This window comes from Meleagris gallopavo, chromosome Z, assembly GCF_905368555.1.
Source record: "Meleagris gallopavo chromosome Z, MGAL_WU_HG_1.1, whole genome shotgun sequence".
Classification (NCBI taxonomy): Eukaryota; Metazoa; Chordata; class Aves; order Galliformes; family Phasianidae; genus Meleagris; species Meleagris gallopavo.
The window spans coordinates 1,924,348-1,942,757 of NC_139435.1; the positions used below are offsets into that span (position 1 = coordinate 1,924,348).

At 42.1% G+C, this 18,410-nt stretch overlaps 1 protein-coding gene across 5 annotated transcripts; it reads right to left on the bottom strand.

Annotated features, from left to right (window-relative positions):
- Window positions 1-92: 92 nt before the first annotated feature.
- KATNAL2 (katanin catalytic subunit A1 like 2) lies at window positions 93-17,142 on the bottom strand. Of its 5 annotated transcripts, none has more exons than XM_085213087.1 (16): window positions 16,957-17,141; window positions 13,917-13,987; window positions 13,331-13,497; window positions 12,660-12,699; window positions 12,404-12,521; window positions 11,894-11,995; window positions 11,620-11,715; window positions 10,920-10,997; window positions 10,206-10,304; window positions 9,640-9,703; window positions 9,006-9,124; window positions 7,799-7,890; window positions 4,722-4,832; window positions 1,338-1,500; window positions 722-824; window positions 93-418 (listed from the first exon to the last, which is right to left on the bottom strand). In XM_085213087.1, the coding sequence occupies exons 1-16, from the start codon at window positions 17,005-17,007 to the stop codon at window positions 279-281; spliced, it is 1,614 nt and encodes a 537-aa protein (XP_085069213.1). In that variant the 5' UTR covers window positions 17,008-17,141; the 3' UTR covers window positions 93-278. The 5 variants fall into 5 exon arrangements, with proteins under 5 accessions (XP_085069213.1, XP_010723459.2, XP_085069216.1 ...); XM_010725157.4 differs by having other exon boundaries at window positions 12,660-12,702; XM_085213089.1 differs by having other exon boundaries at window positions 282-418; window positions 722-799; window positions 12,660-12,702; window positions 16,957-17,142.
- Window positions 17,143-18,410: the final 1,268 nt, after the last annotated feature.

The following is an 18,410-nucleotide window of genomic DNA, read 5'->3' on the forward strand; positions in this document are numbered from 1 at the left end:
AGAAAGGAGAGTTACCCTCATCACCTGCTCCGGTTCTTGGACTCCAAACCTGTAAACAGCTACTGAGAATAAAGACTGAAAAGCAATCCATCTTTAGATCTTTATACTTGAAGTTAAGGCTGGAGTTTTAATGTCCTTTGACATTTCCTATTGGTTTCTCTTCTCCCAGAAACTCAGCACTCCCTTCTCCATCACCATTCAGTCCTTCGGAGGTGGCATAAATGCTATTTTGGATAGTGAAAGTCTTTGAGGGACTCAGTCTTTTGGGATTTTTCTTCTCAGACTGATTCAAACTCTCTCTGCCAAGCTGTGTACTTCTGGCTGAGTTTCTTTGCTGAAGGTTTGGTGTGGGTGATCACATCCAGGAAATCTGCTGTTGTGATCGTGTCCAAACGGATTGTAGCTAAGTTACTGTTACCTGCAGAAAATAGAGCCAATGTGGTTTTCAGTACCAAGAGACACTCTTTTATGATCCTGCCCAGTATACCAAAAAATAACAACTTAGTGAGATAAAGAAAAATTCAAACATATGCAAAGAGCACAGATATTGACAAAAAACAGGCTCAATTTCAGATGATGTTAGCTAGATGTTTCAGGAAGATACAGGTTAGAACTTTTCTAAGCAGATGACAGAGCTCCACCTGCTGGACTTTGGAATTTCCAGACTTGTAGCAATAGCTCAGCGTTTCCCAGATCCCATTCTCTAACTGGAGCTGTGTACCTGGTTGATGGTTTTCAAGGGCATCGAAAACTTTCCTCACTGGTCTCATGGCTGCTTCCTTGCACACGAGTTTGATGTCTGAGCCAGAGTACCCATCGGTTTCCTACAACATTACAGCTTTCAGGCTTACAAATCAGAAAGCAATGGTATTTAGAAGCATAGAATCATAGAATATTTTGTGTTGAAAGGAGCCACACGGATCAGTGAGTCCAACTCCTTGCACCTTTCTTTCTAATTTTCTGTAGGTAAACTAAAACTAAACTAAAACTCACCTTTCTGTGTCCTCATCTTCCCTGTTAATAAAATAACTATATTTCTTCCCTTTCTTTTTCCTTTATGAAACAAAATAGGGAACTTTCTTTGAACAGAAGTGAAAATGGTCAAACTGGACAAGCTGTAGGTATTTCCAAAGAATTTAGGAAGTGATAAGGGGCTGAATAAAGCAAGCCCAATTTCCTTATTGGTCTCACCCCTGTCTGAATGCTTTTTTCTCCTGCAAAAATGGAGCTGGCACAAACCTTCCCTATGCAATTAACTGCTCGTTACCCCAATGGATTGGAAGTGCTCCCAGCTTGGTGAGCTGGGACCTCGAGCCCTTGCTGCAGTGCTACCTCACCTGGCCCAGCAAGCTGTAGTCCAGGTCGGTTCTCAGCTCCACTCCTCCACTATTGCTCAGAGGTGGCAGCCAGTGCTGGATCATTGCCTGCCGTGCCTCTTGATTTGGGAGGTCGACCAAAATCCTCTTCTCCAGCCGCCTCAGCATGGCAGAGTCCAACTCCCTGCAAGCAGAGAGGAAGAATCACCTCAGTGTGTTGTGTCAATGAGCCAAAATTCTAATGGAATTTTGAGTATTCAAAGGAATACTCTTCATTTTCACTTCCTTGTGATGAATTGATGAAGCCCGAAAGAAAAAAGATTGATTCTTTCTGTTCCTTTCTCAAAGCATTCCATGACAAATTTCTTCTTTCAAACAAAAGACTACACCGATTCCTTGAGTGAAACCCTTTTTCCAGCAAAGTCTGCACACAAACACTACTTCAAGAAGGTGCCAGCCCAGGTTTCTGCAGACCTCAGGATGCCTGGCTATCACATCAGAGGGATCAGGAGTCTCTCTGTCCACTGAAAATACAAATTTTTGTTATCTTAAGAGTGAATCGTTCTGTTAGTGATCAAATGTACAGTTTAGTGACAACAACCAGAGCAGAATAGTAAGCACTACACCAACCCAAAAAGCCTCTGAAATAACAGCACAGATGTATTAAAAAATCCCTGCATGAGGAACCTATACATCTCCTACGGGAGAGGGTGGGTGGCTCTTCAGAGCTCTCCAAGGTTGGCATCATAAGGCATCACTCCTTCCTAGCACTGCCAAATATCATGGAGATAGACGAGATAAACAATTTTCATTTCCAGTTTGTTTCTTTTGACAAGTTATTTGTCCATACCAAGTGCTGATGAGCAGTGGGAAGCAAGGGTGGGCAGCAAACACAGGCTGAAGGGGAAGATCAATAGCGGCAGTGCAGCTTAGGACAGCGTAAAGAGCTTTGTTTAGGCTTCTTTTCATTCATCTAAAAGCAGCTTGGTACTATCTTTTTTTTTTTCATAATCAATAAATATCCAAGCTATACAAATCTCTTGAAATCCAACTTAATACCGAATGTTTGCAAGAACACACAGGGCTCTGCTGGGAAGCCACAACCTCTGTGCTATCATACCAGGGGTATTTTGAAACTTTGCTATAAAATACCCCTACACAACTCAAGATTTTTGTCAAGAGCAGAGGAGATTTGGCACTTGAGGACACGGCTATTGGCCATGCTGTGGATGGGTTGTGGTTGGACTTGGTGATTGTACTGCTCTTTTCCAGCCTTAATGGCTATATGGTTCTAAGACTGCTGCTAGCCTAACACGCACAAAAAACATTTAGGTGAGATCTTTAAGGAAGTTCAAGTCCCACTGACCTATCTGGAAGCAAAAAATTCCATATCAAGGCTAGGAGCTTCACTATTGGTGTAAGATGCTCATTGTTTTCACTAGATTTCCATCCTCCTAAAATACTCTTCCAAGTGTATACTCAGAGATCCACCACCAGCCACGTGGTGACCTTCATTCTACTAATGAATCACACAAGAGATGAACAGGTTCTTGATGTGTTATTTAAACTTAACTGTTCACACTGTAGCTACTTATTTTTCAGCATTTTTATACCCAACTAGAACATAATTAAATCATAGTCTGCTCAATTGCTTTCATGTAGATACCTAAAGACAAAATGGGGTGGATTTTGTACTGATTTAAATTCATGAGATTGTCTTAGACTTAAACCCCCAAATTCACACACATACTCTGTATTAGTATAGCTATAAAAGCCACTGATGGTTTTGTACTCACACTATTGGGCCAGGCTAGGAGCCAGGCTTGTTTGTGCATCTAACTTCCACATAAATTTTGGGTGCTTACAGTCATTCTCCCAGTTAAAGAGCCTGTGAGCCCCAAGCAGGCATCAAGTCAGGTTTTCAGCATGTCCATGCAGCAGAGAAACAGGGCATCTATTTCTCTGTTGATAGTCTCACACCACGGAAAACCTACCTTTTACTTAGATGCAAAAATTACATTTTATGAACACAGAGAGGATTTCCCCATATATGTCCCTATGGCACCCTTGTAAGAACCAGCCAGAAAAGCATTAATCATAAAAACCTTCTGGGCTGTTACCCAGAAGTGAAGCAAAAATGAAGCAAATCCAGACTAGTGCCAGACCTATGAAAGCCAACTTCAAAAGCAAGCTTATTTATGTGCTTCAATTCCCTGCGTAGGTGTTAACTTCTTCTACTTTGAAAAAAGCTTTATGAGCTACAAATCCATCCATTGAAAATAGCTGCACTTGCTCAATAGCCTCTATTTTCCCCATTTACGATTTGCAGTTGTTTAATAAGGTTTGTAGGAAAGGTCCAATTTCAACCATTTATTCTGCATTAAATAAGGGCTGTATTAAAAAAGGGGTGGCCAGCAGGGAGAGGGAGGTGATTGTCCCCCTCTACTCAGCTCTTCTGCAGCACCGTGTCCAGCCTGGGGCCCCCAGCACAGGAAGGACGTGGAGCTCTTGGAGAGGGTCCAGAGGAGGGCACTGAGATGATCAGAGGGCTGGAGCAGCTCTCCTGTGAGGAAAGGTTGAGGGAACTGGGCTTGTTTGGCTTGGAGAAGGGAAGGCTCTGGGGAGACCTCATGTGGCCTTTCAGTACTTGAAGGGAACGTATAAACAGGAGGGGGAACGGCTGTTTGTGAGGGTGGATGGTGATAAGACAAGGGGGAATGGTTTAAAACTGAGACAGGGGACGTTTAATTTAGATATTAGGAGGAAGTTTTTCACACAGAGAGTGGTGACACACTGGAACAGGTTGCCCAAGGAGGTTGTGGATGTCCCATCCCTGCAGGCATTCAAGGCCAGGCTGGATGTGGCTCTGGGCAGCCTGGGCTGCTGGTTGGTGACCCTGCACATAGCAGGGGGTTGGAACTGGATGAGCATTGTGGTCCTTTTCAACCCAGGCCATTCTATGGTTCTATGACTCTATTCCCAATTTTGTTAAAGAAACCAAAGAATTTTGTCCCTCAACTTATAAAAGTCCCATTTGTTACCAATAAAATCCAACCTTCCTATTTATGGAGTATCCTTCTAAGCACTAGATGTTTTAAGCACCTTACAGTTCCAAGCTGAAACCCTTCTTAGCTTAAACATAGTAAATAACTTGCCTCTAAAGTCAAATACTCCATTTTAAATATTAGCAGCTGGTAGCACTGGCATATGTTGACTTTATTATGGATTATTCTCATATGGCACAAATAGCAAGAATTGTAGAGTTTAAAAGTAAAAGCCCCAAATTAATCTTTAAATGCTTTAACCAAATATCAAGGCTTTTTCTGCAAAAGTCTAAATAAAATCTTTATCTGTGCTTAGAAGCTCATGCAAATGTATTCAAAACGTACTCTCTGGATCTCTTACCATGGCAGATTGGAAGCTGCTAAAACAAATACAAGATCATCAGATCGGGCCAAGCCATCCATCTGCACCAGTAATTCTGTTTTCATCCGCCGACTTCCTTCGTGTTCACCGCTACCAAGATTCAGAGAAACATTATTTGCTCAGTGCATTAAAGTAATCATCTTTATTTATACAATGTCATTCACAGCAACCGAGCCCTCGTCACCACTTTGCCCCAGTTCCAAGCATGATTAAGCTCCATTAGCTAACATGGAAGTATTAAAATCAAGCTTTCTAATGGTTACTTAAATGCACTGTTTTCAGAGCATTAAAGTGAGGAGAATTCACCATTTCCAAAACCAAACAAAATATATACATATACATTTTCTGTCCTTAATCTGGGTAATCAGTTGGGTGTTCTGGTCCCAGACACAGAGTAACTCCTGGACCAAATCCAGAGAACTCCTGGACCAAAATCTCAGAGCTTGAAGATGGTAACTACCACTCAAGTTTAATTACTTACCTCTACAAAAGCACCCACATATCAGCATGATGTTAGTACTTAACAGGGTTATGTAAAAACAGTTGTATAATCTTTGATAAAGGTCTTTACTGAAATGCATAACTGATTGATGCTAATAAGAGTTTTTAAAAATACGAAAGCAAAATTTGGTCCATAATTTACATCTATTAACTGACAATTACTATAATTTGTATTTTTACTATATAGTATGTTCAATTTACACATCTCTGTAAGAATATAACTTGCAGCAGATGATGTACATACACCCCCCACTGTAATGGGTTCCAATTGTCAGAACAACATGTGTGTATTTCTCTGCTTCTCCTGCATGTTTGATCTTTTCAATCTGTTTTAAACTATAAATTTTCTACTCCATGGATGGCAGTAATAAAACTCTCCTGTCCTTGCAACCGTAAGTCCTGGCAATGTCATCAGAATTAGTCCCTTAAATGAAAATGCCATTCCATTGTGGACATTGCATCACACTGTGTTCTGCTTCAGCCTGTGCTAAGTGTTATAAACCAGCTGCTTTTTACTGGCCTCTCTCAAGATATTTGTTGTTTCCCACAGCTGTCTTTACTAACTTTTCCAATACAACACCACTGTTTATGCATTATTGAACCTCTCTCCTGTTTACAATCTTTCTAGATGCATGCTTTTCACAGTTCCATGCTCAGTTCCCTCAACCTTTCCTCATAGGAGTGGTACTCCAGCCCTCTGAGCATCTTTGTGGCTTCCTCTGGATCCTCTCCAACAACTCCACAATCTTCATATGCCGGGAGCCCCAGGCCTGGATGCAGTACAGCAGATGGGGTCACGAGGGCAGAGCAGAGGGGGACAATCAGCACCCTCTCTCTGCTCCCACCCATCTGTTGATGCAGCTCAGGATACTGCCTTCCTGCTGCGAGTGCACACTGCTGGCTCATGTCCAGCGTTTTGTTCACCAAATGCTTCTCTGCTGGGCTGCTCTCAGGGGGTTCTTCTCCCATTCTGTACATGTGTACTTGGGACTGCCTCGACCAAAGTGCAACACCATGCATTTGGCCTTGTTGAGCCTCATTAGGTTTGTGTTGTCCCATTGTTCCAGCCTGTCCAAGTCTCTTGGGATGACATCCCTTCTTTCTGAGATGGAACTCAATCCCACTTTCTATGTTTCTGATATTGATCTTGAAGAGCACCAGTCCCAGATGAGCCCCTGGGGGATACCACTTGTGAACAGCTTCCATCTGGACACAGAGCCATTGACCACAGCCCTCTGGTTGCAACCCTCCAACCAATTCCTTACCCACCAAAAAGTCCACCCTCCAAAACCCATATCTCTCCAATTTAGAGAGAAGGATGGGATGTGGGATTGTGTCAAAGGCCTTTTACAAGTCCAGGTAGATAACATCAATTGCCCTTTCTTTGTCCACCAATGCTGTCACTCCATCACTGAAGGCCACCAGATGGGTCAGACAAGGCCTTTGGTGAAGCTGTGCTGGCCGTCTCAGATCACCTGCTCATCCCTCATGTGCCTTAACATGTCCTCCAGGAGGATCTGCTCCATGATCTTCCCAAGCACACAGGTGAGGCTCACCACCCTGTAGCTCCTTGAGTCTTCCTTTCTACCTTTCTTAGAAATGAGAGTGATGTTTCCCTTTTTCCAATCACCAGGAACTTCACCTGACAGCCATGTCTTTTCAAACACGATGGACAGTGGCTTGGAAACCTCATCAGCCAGTTCCTTCAGGACCCTGAGATACATGCTGTCTGGCCCCATAGACTTGTACATATTCAGCCTCATGAAATGGTCTTGGACTCGCTCTACTCTTACACTGGAAGAAATTTTACTCCCCTGACTCTCACTTAGAGGTTCAGGAATACAAGAGATGTGGGAACCTTGATAGCCAGTGAAGACTGAAGCAAAGACCTTGTTGAGTACCTCAGCCTCCTTAATGTCTGTTGGAGCCAGTGCACTCTTCTCATTTATCAGAGGAAGTATGCTCTCTATGGCCTGTCTCTTCTGACCAAAGTATCTATAGAATCTCTTGTTATTTTTCATGTCCCTTGCCACGTTCCATTCCATCTGCACCTCGGCTTTCCTCATCCCATCTCTTCATGTCTGGACAGCATCCTTGTGTTTATCCAAGGTCACGATATTCCACTACTTATAATTTTCCTTCTTTTCCCTCACTCAGTCTGACAAGCAGGTCCTCGCTCATCCATGCCACCTCCCTTTCTCCTCTGCCTGATTTCTTACACTGTGGGGTGGTGAGCTCTTGTGTTCCCCAAAAGGTCTTCTTGAAGAGAGCTCTGTTACTCAGAGGCAGCTCTTCACAATCTCGAAATTCCTTAACACAGAGAGCAACTTCCCCATCCCTCCTGCCTTGCCTATCCCTTGTATAAAGCTTGTAGCAGTCAGTTGTAGCATCCCATCATGTTTCTGTAACAACAACTAGGCCTTAGTTTTCTAATTGCACTGTGGTTTCCATCTCCCCTTGCTTATTTCCCATGCTATGTGTGCTATTGAAAGGATGCATTGAAAAGGGGTAAAAATACTCTCCTAAATCTACTGGAAGTGCTCTTCTTAGGTTACCCAGAGATGGTGCCTCTTTGACTCATCACAGACTCCAGTTCATCCAAGAAAATTGTGGAAGGAGCATGGTACCGGGCAAGCTCAAACAGCACCTGTTTAGAGAGAAAAGAGACAAAAAAAATAAAGAAAAGTAAATAAAAAAAAGCATCAAGAGACACTGGGACAGAAGATCAATAACAGAGCCCAGACACCAACCTTATAGGACAAAAGAGGGTATGTGCTCTGGGTAGGCTGAGGGTCCCAGAATCCTCTCAAATTCTGAAAGGTTTATAAAGGAGATATAAAGAACACAGGATGTAATCCCGTCTTTATATGTAAATCTTTCTAGCCAAATCCTATCAGAGTACCCTGAGAATAATGGGATAGAAGAAAATGATCCCTCAGAGGATTCTGGGAACTCCTGCATTGTTATCGGATATTAAATAAACTGTCTTTTATTGGTGCTCCATTTGTAGTTTTTTAAATAAGGATTTGAGGAGAAAAAAAAACCAACAAACTGCATCATCATGAAAAAAAATGGACTTACTCCCTTGCTGAGAATTATGCAGTTATTTTGTTTCTCCTGATGAAACAAACATAAACTGCTTGAACCACCAGGGCTAGATTAAAAAATGGAATACTAAGCTGACTGACAAAATCTGGGTCTGTCATTCTGAAAAAAAAAAAAGTTTCATCTATTTTTTGTGGAATCGGGGAGAGATTTACATTAGTAGTAGGAACATATAGTCCTTTCTTTTCTGTGGTGAAATACCACAGATTTAGTGGTATCATTGCAACTGCTGTATCATATTCTCAAAACCCTTTTGGATGGTGTTGTGTCAAAAAACAGACACTCCCAGTCTTCTCCTGACAGGAGGGAAACTAGGGAGCCTTAGAGCCAACCCTTGCAGAAAGGCTGAGAAGCACTTTGAAGGAATCATTACGTTCAGTTAGCAGTTCTGCTTGGCTATCTCTTATTCACTGAGCCAAAAATATTTGCTGACTTCATTTTGTATTACAAAACAAAATTCCACACCAAGAATCTATTTTAAGTCTTCTGCAGAGGTGATGTTCCCATTTTAAGAACTAGATACAAAATTGCATGTTTTGTCTGAGACAGAAAGGATTATGAGTATCAGAGGAACACACCTTGCCAGTTCTGTTGTAAGTTCCAGTTCTTCAAGCAGGAATCTGATATTTGTGTAATGAAGAAGATAATCATTCTTACCCGGACAAGCTTTTCTGAATCACCTCTCCATTTGCTGACAATGGTGGATGCTGATATGTTGAAAAATGTTGTGTTGCACTCTGTGGCAACAGCCTTAGCAAGCAATGTTTTGCCAGTACCTACAAAAAAAAAAAAAAAAAAAAAAAAAGTTGAAGAAATTCACTTTCTAAAGGAATACAATTCAAATTCTTGAATAGTTCCCCTCATCCTCCTATTAGTCAGATTACATAGGAAAAGTCTATCCAGGATTGCCTAGGGGTTGGACTGGATGACCTCCAGAGGCCTCTTTCAGCCCCTACAACTGTGTGACTCTGTGACTCTATCAGGTCAAGGCAAAGTTGATTCAAACTGAGCTGCAGAGATATAATACTAATTCTTGCTTCTCCTGATAGTTAGTGCAACTATTGTATTTTGCAAGATTCCAATATAGAAGTTGTTAGGATTGTGAGAAAGGCAAATGGACAGGTTCGAGAGTGAGAGAGAGATGTAGTCAACAAACTGTCTCCCTCATTTCAAATTACAGAACATTTTCTTAGCAATACATTAATACATGAGATCTCGTTAATCACTGATTTATTTGTAGTACCAAAATAGAATGGACAAAAAGCTGGAAGGGTTGTAAAAATGTCCATACCTGGTGGTCCATACAGCAATAAGCCTTTCCATGGAGACAGAATGCCTGTAAACAGCTGAGGGTACTGTGGGAACCAAAAAGGAATTCATGGATTGTAACTGTATTATCTATAACAAAACACAAGGGGTTGTAAACCCTACCCGTGCTGCTCCTACCGCACTCAGGAAATCTTAGAACTGTGAACAGAGGAGGAGAAACAACACAGTACAATACATACAGTCTGAGTATTGAGAAAAATACTGCACTGACCATCTGAAATTGTTTTAAGTGTATCACTCAAATGCTTCAATTCTTCAATGATATTCTCTTCTACGCATTATTTCACATTGAAGTAGCATAGGCCAAACCCTTTTACACTGCCAGAAATGTTAAAGAATAGGACCCTAAACTTAAGAGTTTTTACACTGAAAGGATGTTTTCCTATACAAGAATGCCCCTTCTGTGAACAGTTCTAGCAGGAAATGCCTACAAAAGCACCAAAATAGGTAGAAAATGTGACCACCATTCTAATCACAAGAAAAATGTTAATGAGACCAACAGTTGTTTTCATCTATTTAGTCCCTTACCCTTATAGGATAAACAACTGCTTCCTTGACGAGCCTCTTAGCTGCATCCAGGCCAATGATATCATCCCATTTCACGTTTGGGTTATGGAGATAAATGTCCTGCAACACATGTCACATCCTGTTAGCAAAACTTCACCTCTGGCAAAGTGAAAAATCAACTCTGTTATAAAGTCATACTGTTACATAATTAACATTTAATCTTATGTAACAGTACAAACTATCCAAGTCTTCTACGAATGTTTCCTTTCCTTTAGTAATATTTTGTGGCTTTGCCTTCCAGAGACTAATTGTTCTGCAGAAGATATCCTCAGTATAAGTACTTGGGATACATTCAACTCTCTAATAAAAACAGGCAGGCTCCAGAGACTGAAGAAAAATTATGTGCTTGTGTCCAAGGGGAAAATTTGATTTAATACAATTAGAAAAATTATTTATATAGAGTAGATTACACTTTCCCTTTCTATTAACAGCAAATTAAGATGAATCAGATTTATGACACCAAGTAGAGGCTTCCATAACTGTTTCCAAATTAAATTAGATTGTGCTGTGAAACAGATACCACATGCTATTTATTTTTATTGATTTAAACAGTGATGATTACCATAGCAACTAGGCAATTTAAAAAACATATCCCTTAAAAAGCATATCATAGTGAAAGCTAAAGCAACAAACAGCATTCCCAGCTAACAAAGATAGCCAAGAATCCGACCTTACTTTGCTTACAACAGTTGCAAGTTCTCTCATCTCACCATTCATGCCAATAAAAGCACTAAGGGGTTTCAGCAAGCGTTCCTAAAATTAAAAAAAAGTAAATTCTTACCAGACTTCAGTTATTTTAGAACAGATAAAAATACAGTTTTTAAACTGTAGAATAGTTTCAGAAATAAAAAGGTGCCTCTTAGCAATAGCAACTTTGAAAGATGTAAAATATGGGTAAGAATAATGTTTTTGAAACAAGCCGTATTGGTGGTAACTTATCTTTTCAACTGACAGAACCTAACCCCAAGTTAACATGAAAATGAGAGGCTCTCTTATTGCAGATGTAATCCTAAACATGCCATATGTAAATTAAGAGAAGTGAAAAATGTAAATACGGTCACCACATTGCCACAGACTCTGTTTTGAAACTTTCAAGTGTAGCAATTGCCCAGCCACTGAAGTACTGTGTGTTTCTGCCCATCTGTGAATCACAAGGCACAATTTGTATCTGCTGCCTACTTTTGTGTTCAAAGAGTCAACAACTGTCAAGAAGTCAGACAGCATCAAGTATGACTGAAGGAAGAAATACACCACTTCAAAAGCCAAGACCTTTTGTAGCACTTTGGAAGCACTGCTGTGGTGTTTTATTTTGTTCCTGGTTATATAAACCTTATTTTAATGTACACTGAGAGGAAATACAAAAGGAAACACTTACCGATGGGTCTGGATCCCAATTAAGGCTGCTTAAACCTATTCCATTTGGGGATACTTTGACATCCTGGATCATCCCATGCAAGTCAACCACTTGGCCCTAAAGAAGAAGATAATGTGATAGGGATGGTAGCTCTACTGTTGAAAACACAGTGGGCCAGAATTGTGCTTAACATTATAGCAATTAGATTCTTTGCTGCAGATTTCAAATACAGGAAACAGCTGACTAAGGAATCTGCATTCATTTCTACCATAAAGCATGTTAGGATTCCACCAACCCTTCTTGGGTGAGGGCCTTCTCCTCCTCCTCCAGTTCTGTTGATTGCTGAGATGCTTAAGCCAAAGTCAGATTGCTCCAGAGTTACTGCGCTCTCATTGTTCTGAAAAAAACAACAATTTTAAAACAATACATTGTTGTACTGTTCAAGGGCTACATTTTTTGTAAGGGTGATTAATGGTGAATGCTTAAATCTACTGACATTAATGGAAAGACTGCTGATTTCCATATAGGTTGAGTTACATGACTTCTCTTCCTCTGATTTTGATTTGTGACTTGCCCCCCCAGCTGAGAGCTAGAAAGCAATTTCTCTTCACTGATGGTGGGACTTGATGATCTTAGTGGTCTTTACCAACCTTAATGATTCTATGATTCTATAATGCTTAAATTACATAATTAGGAAAATCCCAAAGTTACAAAAATTGTATGATCATCTCACTGACTCTAGCTACTCCAGATAAAATCCCACCAATCTCAACTGCAATGCTGCCAAAATTAAGCACATCTCAACCTGTTTGGGGCTCTCCTTGGTGGGTGATTTTAGTTCTGTGCTCCCCAGTGAGGTTTTTGATGATGGTTGTTGCATTGGCTGCTGCTTGATCCTTGGGAGATTCTGAGAACTCGCTGCCCTACAATACAACAAATTAAGGTTTCAAAGGCATTCACAACTTCTTTCTTACTTCAAAACAACATTATTATAATTGTGCTGTATGTTGTTCTTAGAGGAAAATGTCCTGCCTGGAAAAAGTTCCATGCATTCTTCTTACCTTCTTTGCCTTCCTCCAGTTCCCAGCTGTTGTTTATTTTCTGCTGTGGCAAAATCAATATTGAAAGGGAATTAAGACACAGTATTTTAAAAAATAACAACTTCCTTTCTTTCCCCCTCAGAAATATTTTGGAGCATATTTTAATGATCTTGGAAATAGTGATGCAAAAACAAGAATATCCCCATGGGTCCTCCCAATCCAAGATATTCCATTTCCTTTGGATTGCTCTCAGACTTATGAAATGTTGAAAGCTGCTCAGAGCTACTACTACACCACCACCCCTACCCTGCTGATTTTTTTTTTTTTTTCTTAAAAAAGTGTAGGAAGAGATGTTGGTGTTTTCTACACCCTCCACGCTCTTTAGAAGTGACGTCTTAGGAATTCCATACATCGCATTTTGTGCTTAAGCACAGAACCACTCAGGCTCTCAGAGTTGTAACAGAATGCTCATGTTTGGTTTGCCTTATTCTGCATCATTCAGTTGTTATATCTCAGACCTTTAAGCCCTTTGGAGGAAATAAGCCAACTACTTGTTTGGCACATTACTTTTAATGCACGTCCTAGAACTATACTAAGAGCATTCAGTGAGCACAGAGGTACACCAGAAGTGTCAAGAGTGTATCATTTTAGGTTTTGATGGAAAAAAAAAGGCTTTCTTTTGGAATACATACCAGTGTCCAGGACCTTCCTTGTGATTTTAGGGTACTTTTGAAATTTTACAAAGTAATAGCTTTCATATTCCATCAAAATTGTCTCAAGGTCAACGTTGTCACAAACTTCAAAGCCATGTAAACCTAATTTTGTCTCTCGTTCCAAAGTGTTTGCAGCATCCATGTACCTGGTAATTACAAAAAAAGCAATGAGCAAAAAGCTGTGACCTGTACAGAACAGAAAGTTGTGAGTTACTACAGAACACAACATTGTGAATTATTACCTCATTGTGGTTTCTGAGAGAAAAGGGAAACAATGGTAATAGTAAGTATATGGTATTTTTAACCTCTATCTGTCATCAAATCCACAAACTGTAATTTAAAAATCCTTTCAGCAAGGGATTGCTAAATGTGCTTCAGAATTACATAGGATGCTGTTGCTGCAGAACTGAAACAAATAAGGAGAATCATCAAGATATTTAATAGCAGATCAGCTCTTTTTCGCACTGCCGTGTGGTCTGTTCACCAATCAGAAGACAGAAGTACACAGCGTGGGAGGTCAGACATTGAAACACAGACATAGGGCACTGTTGCTTAGATAACATACCCTTCCTCCATTAAGTAATGCAAGATGAGAATGAGGAGATTTTTCCTCCGAGCTTCTGTTCTCAGCTCATCCTGTGAATGAAGACAGGACTTGAGATCAGATGCAATGTGCACTCTATTGCTGTAAACAACATCTCAGTGCAGCCTATGGAAAAAGATCAAGGGCAACAGCATGCAAGAACTGCAAAACAGTGCACTGTTAATAAACAGAATTCATGTGGCTTTTATGTTACTTTTCTTACGCATTATCAGATCTATTGATGGGTGGAAAACTGTTCCTAGAAGAAAGAAAAAAAGCTTAAGGTTGACAAATAACTTATGGCCTTGCTGTGACTGTGGATCTCCACCAGATTCGAGTTGCTAGCATTATGGGGTAGGGTTCTTACAGAATAACATACAGCATCCTGCAAATGTACACATTTGAGACAGCACAACCTGCAAAAGGCACTGGGTAGAGCAACGGCTGAGCAGAACAGGTATTTCTGTGATTTTGCTGCGGGCGTGGGGCCATCTGGTGGAAAAATGAGGAAGGGCTGGGGGTTGGTTTGAATATTTCTTATCAGTTGGAAATGTATTTTACATATTACTAAACAGATCGGTAACATTTTTCTTTCTGGCTTTGGAGACAAAGGAATCGAAGGGGCTGGTGGTGTATCCCAGTGAGGTGCTGCAAAAAGAAAGGAACCAGCTCATGCTCATGAGCAAAGGCGAGAAATCAGCATCCTGCTGTAGAAGGATCTTTCATTTCACACATTTCCAAACTGCTGATATTCAGTAAACATTCTGAATTGTGGGTGTTTTCCTATTTCTGCAGGACTTCAGCTGCGTGTAGAGAGGAAATGGTAAATCTTCTGCTGTGTGAAAAAAACAGGAGAACTTCTGAGTGCAAAGTTACTTAAAATTCAGCTTAGCTTTATAGTGATTTAGCCTTCCTGTTTAATTAGTAGTTGGAATTGCACGTTGTTTAGAGCCACTGGTATTTCGGAGGATGCTTGAGTGCTTAAAGTTTAATAAGCTTCTATTCTTAAAAGAAGAAAAACTGGATGTAATTACATTTTCAATTACTACAGGGGACTTAGGGGTCCGTGCAATTAATAAAAGCTTAAGGCACTTAAGTGTGATCTTCTTTTAAAAACTACACAGTTGAGCACTTAACCAATTATCTCCAACACTTAGAGAACATTTTATTTATTTCTTGCTTAACAAAAGCATGCAACATATCCCTTTCTTAGCAGACATTTGAAAGTAAATTCTAGCAGAACCACGTATTTTTTTTAATTGAATTCATTTTGTTATTTCCATCCCTTTTACTAAAATGCATTTACTTCAAAAATCAACTTAGTTTTGTGCAGTTCCTTCAAACTGACTGGGCTACAAAAAGACTAATTTTACTCTATAGTATTTCATTAGTATTTGGCCCTGGACTTTGGTGTGAATATGCATGATTGTGTGAAGGACACTAATAACTCAAATAACACAAATTAAAGATGCTGAGTTTACAAATTAATTAGGAAGAATTAACTCTCCTTATCATTTGTACAAATTGAGTTATACAACAGTGAACATCCACTCCTGCAGCTGAACTGTGTTCATTACAGCTTATTTTTTGAAACAATTTCCACAAATCTCCACTGGGGAGGTTACAAAACAGATCCCTTCTGTCCTGCTGAAGCCTTCTTGTTGGGAGACGGTCCAGAGGAGAGCCATAAAGATGATCAGGGGACTGCAGCACCTCCCCTACGAAGACAGGCTGAGGGAGCTGGGCTTGTTCAGCCTGGAGAAAAGAAGGCGGCGGGGTGACCTCATTGCAGCCTTCAGTACCTAAAGGGAGCCTACAGACAGGAGGGGAATCAACTCTTTGAAAGGGGAGATAACTGCAGGACAAGGGAAATGGTTTGAAGTCGAGGGAGGGAAGATTGAGGTTGGATGTCAGGGGGAAGTTCTTTACAGAGAGAGTGGTGAGGTGCTGGAAAAGCTGCCCAGAGAGGCTGTGGATGCCCCGTCCATCCCTGGAGGTGTTCAAGGCCAGGTTGGATGGGGCCCTGGGCAGCCTGGGCTGGTTAAACGTGGAGGTTGGTGGCCCTGGATGTGGCAGGGCGTTGGAGATTCATGATCATCGAGGTCCCTTCCAGCCCTGGCCATTCTGTGATTCTGTGATTCTGTGTATCTGGGCCCAGGAAGGGACTGTCACAGAGCCCCCCACTCCTGGTTAAATACACCATCCACAAGGGATGCTCCAGAAGTAGTGCCTCCCACTTTATTATATTGGCCCACGATGTCAGATGTGGTTATTGTTGGCATGGCAGTAGAGTTTGAATCTTCCCACCATTCTAGTAGCCTTCTATGATGGACTGGAGGCACTGGTAGACAAAGGGCAGGTTATTCCCCATGTATGGACTAGTCCAAGGCCTTTGACATCACACTTTATCTCTAAATTGGAGAGATAAGGGTTTGAAGGACAGGCTATCTGGTGGATAAGGAATTGGTTGGATGGCCGCAGCCAGGGGGTTGTTGTATAGCTCTATGTCCGGGTGGCAGCTGGTCACAAGTGCTGCATCCCAGCGGCCCATGTGGGACCAGTACTCTTTTATCAGTGACACACGATGGGATGGAGTGCACCCCCAGCAGTTTGCCGATGGCACCAGGCTAAGTGGCACATGGACTCAACAGAAGGGGGGGATGTCATCCAGAGGGTCCTGGACAGGCTGGAGCAGCGTGCCCATGTGAATCCAATGAGGTCCAAGAAGGCCAAGCAGGCAGGGAGGGGACTGTTCCCTCTGCTCTGCCTTCCATAAGGCCCCAATTGGAGCATGCCCTCAGCACAAGAAAGGTGTGAAAGCTGTCAGAGCGCGTCCAGAGGAGGGTTACAAAAGTCGCCCAAGTGCAGCAACACTTCCCGTGTCACAACACAGCCCGCACATCCCGCTCAATCAACCATCAAGGCAGCTCGCAGCGCCTGCGCTCTGCGCCCGGCCCGCCGAGCATGCGCAGAACCCAGCGCTGTTCCCATAGCAACAGGACGCGCGGCCTGGCGTTCTTACCGCCTCCCTCGCTTGGCGCGCGGCTCGCAGCGCCTGGCAGGAGAGCTCCATCGGGCGGCAGCTGAAAGGCGCAGTGAACGGGGAACGACAAAGCTGCCGCAAACCGCCGAGGCACGCGGCTCCGCTCCCGCAGCCAATCGAAGCGCCCGAAGGCGAATGAATGATTGAAGAGCCGCCCAATCAGAGGTGGAGAAAATGATGGCCGTTTAAGCGATGAGCTAACCACTGTGGGGAGAAAGGGCGGGGCTGGAAGTGGTGCTGACCAATCGCTGCCGGGCTTACCTGAGCAGTGGGCGGTGACGGGTGAGGCAAAGCTGGCTGAAATCAAACCGAATGAAATCGCACAAAACCAAAACCAAGCCAAACGGCCCTGAGAGGTGTTACCATCTCACCACGGCAGGCTCCCGTGGCGGCGGCAGTGGGTGTTAAAATGGAGGCGAAGAGCTCAGGAGGCCGTGAGGGCCCGAAGAACAGTGCTTAAAAAATGGAGTTGCAATGGAACGAGTCAAGCTTTGTGTTCAGGGACCTGAGTGCATTGGAAACCTCCAAAGAAAATACTTCCACTCACTGTCGCATGGGGTGCATCCAGCTTTGGAGGACTCTGATGTGTGATGTAGGAACCGGGCTAAAGCTGCTCCAAAGCAAAATTCCCCATAATACAGAGGATACATCAGCTTCCAGTGTAACTGTCCCTGTTTAGGGTCCTTACAGATATCCTCAACCATCCCAAGACACGAGTTGCTCTTTCTTAGCAGTGCTACTCATTTCTAGCCCAGCACAGATCAGCAAACTTAATTAAAAGGGTGTCACAAGTGTGCTTCTTTGTTAATGAATGGTCAAAAAAAGTTTTAAAAGAAGCAACGCTATTGCTGATAAATTGGTTATGGTGACCCCTGTTAATCTGTTTGATGCTGCTCATAGCTCTCATGAGATGTTTCATCAAAATGCGCGTGGTTTACATAGATAGTTTAATATTGGCATGAATGACGCTAGGTTGAATGGTACAAACACGCCCACAGTGCAGTCACCATAGCGGTGGCCTTGGGCTGGGGACTAATCCCCGCGGCTTGCAAGCATTGGAAGTGTGGCAAACAGATGTCACCCATATTGCAGAGTTTGTTTGATTGCAATGTGTTCATGTCGCTATCGACACTTACTCTGGATTTATATGGGCGTCTCCTTTAGTGGGTGAATCTGCTAGATATGTCGTTAAACATTGGATTGTATGTTTTGCTATTTTGGGAGTTTCAAAACAAATTAAAACGGATAATGGGCTGGCCTATAAGTTGCAGTCAGTACAGTCTTTTTTGTAAAAACTTTTTGGAACTCAAAAGATCGGTAACACATCTAAGGGATGAGAGAAAACATATTTTATGTTTGGAAATTCCAGGAAATGCTTTTGGGGGTCCATGTTACGTTGATAAACTCGCTATATTTTCTCTCACTTTCCAGGA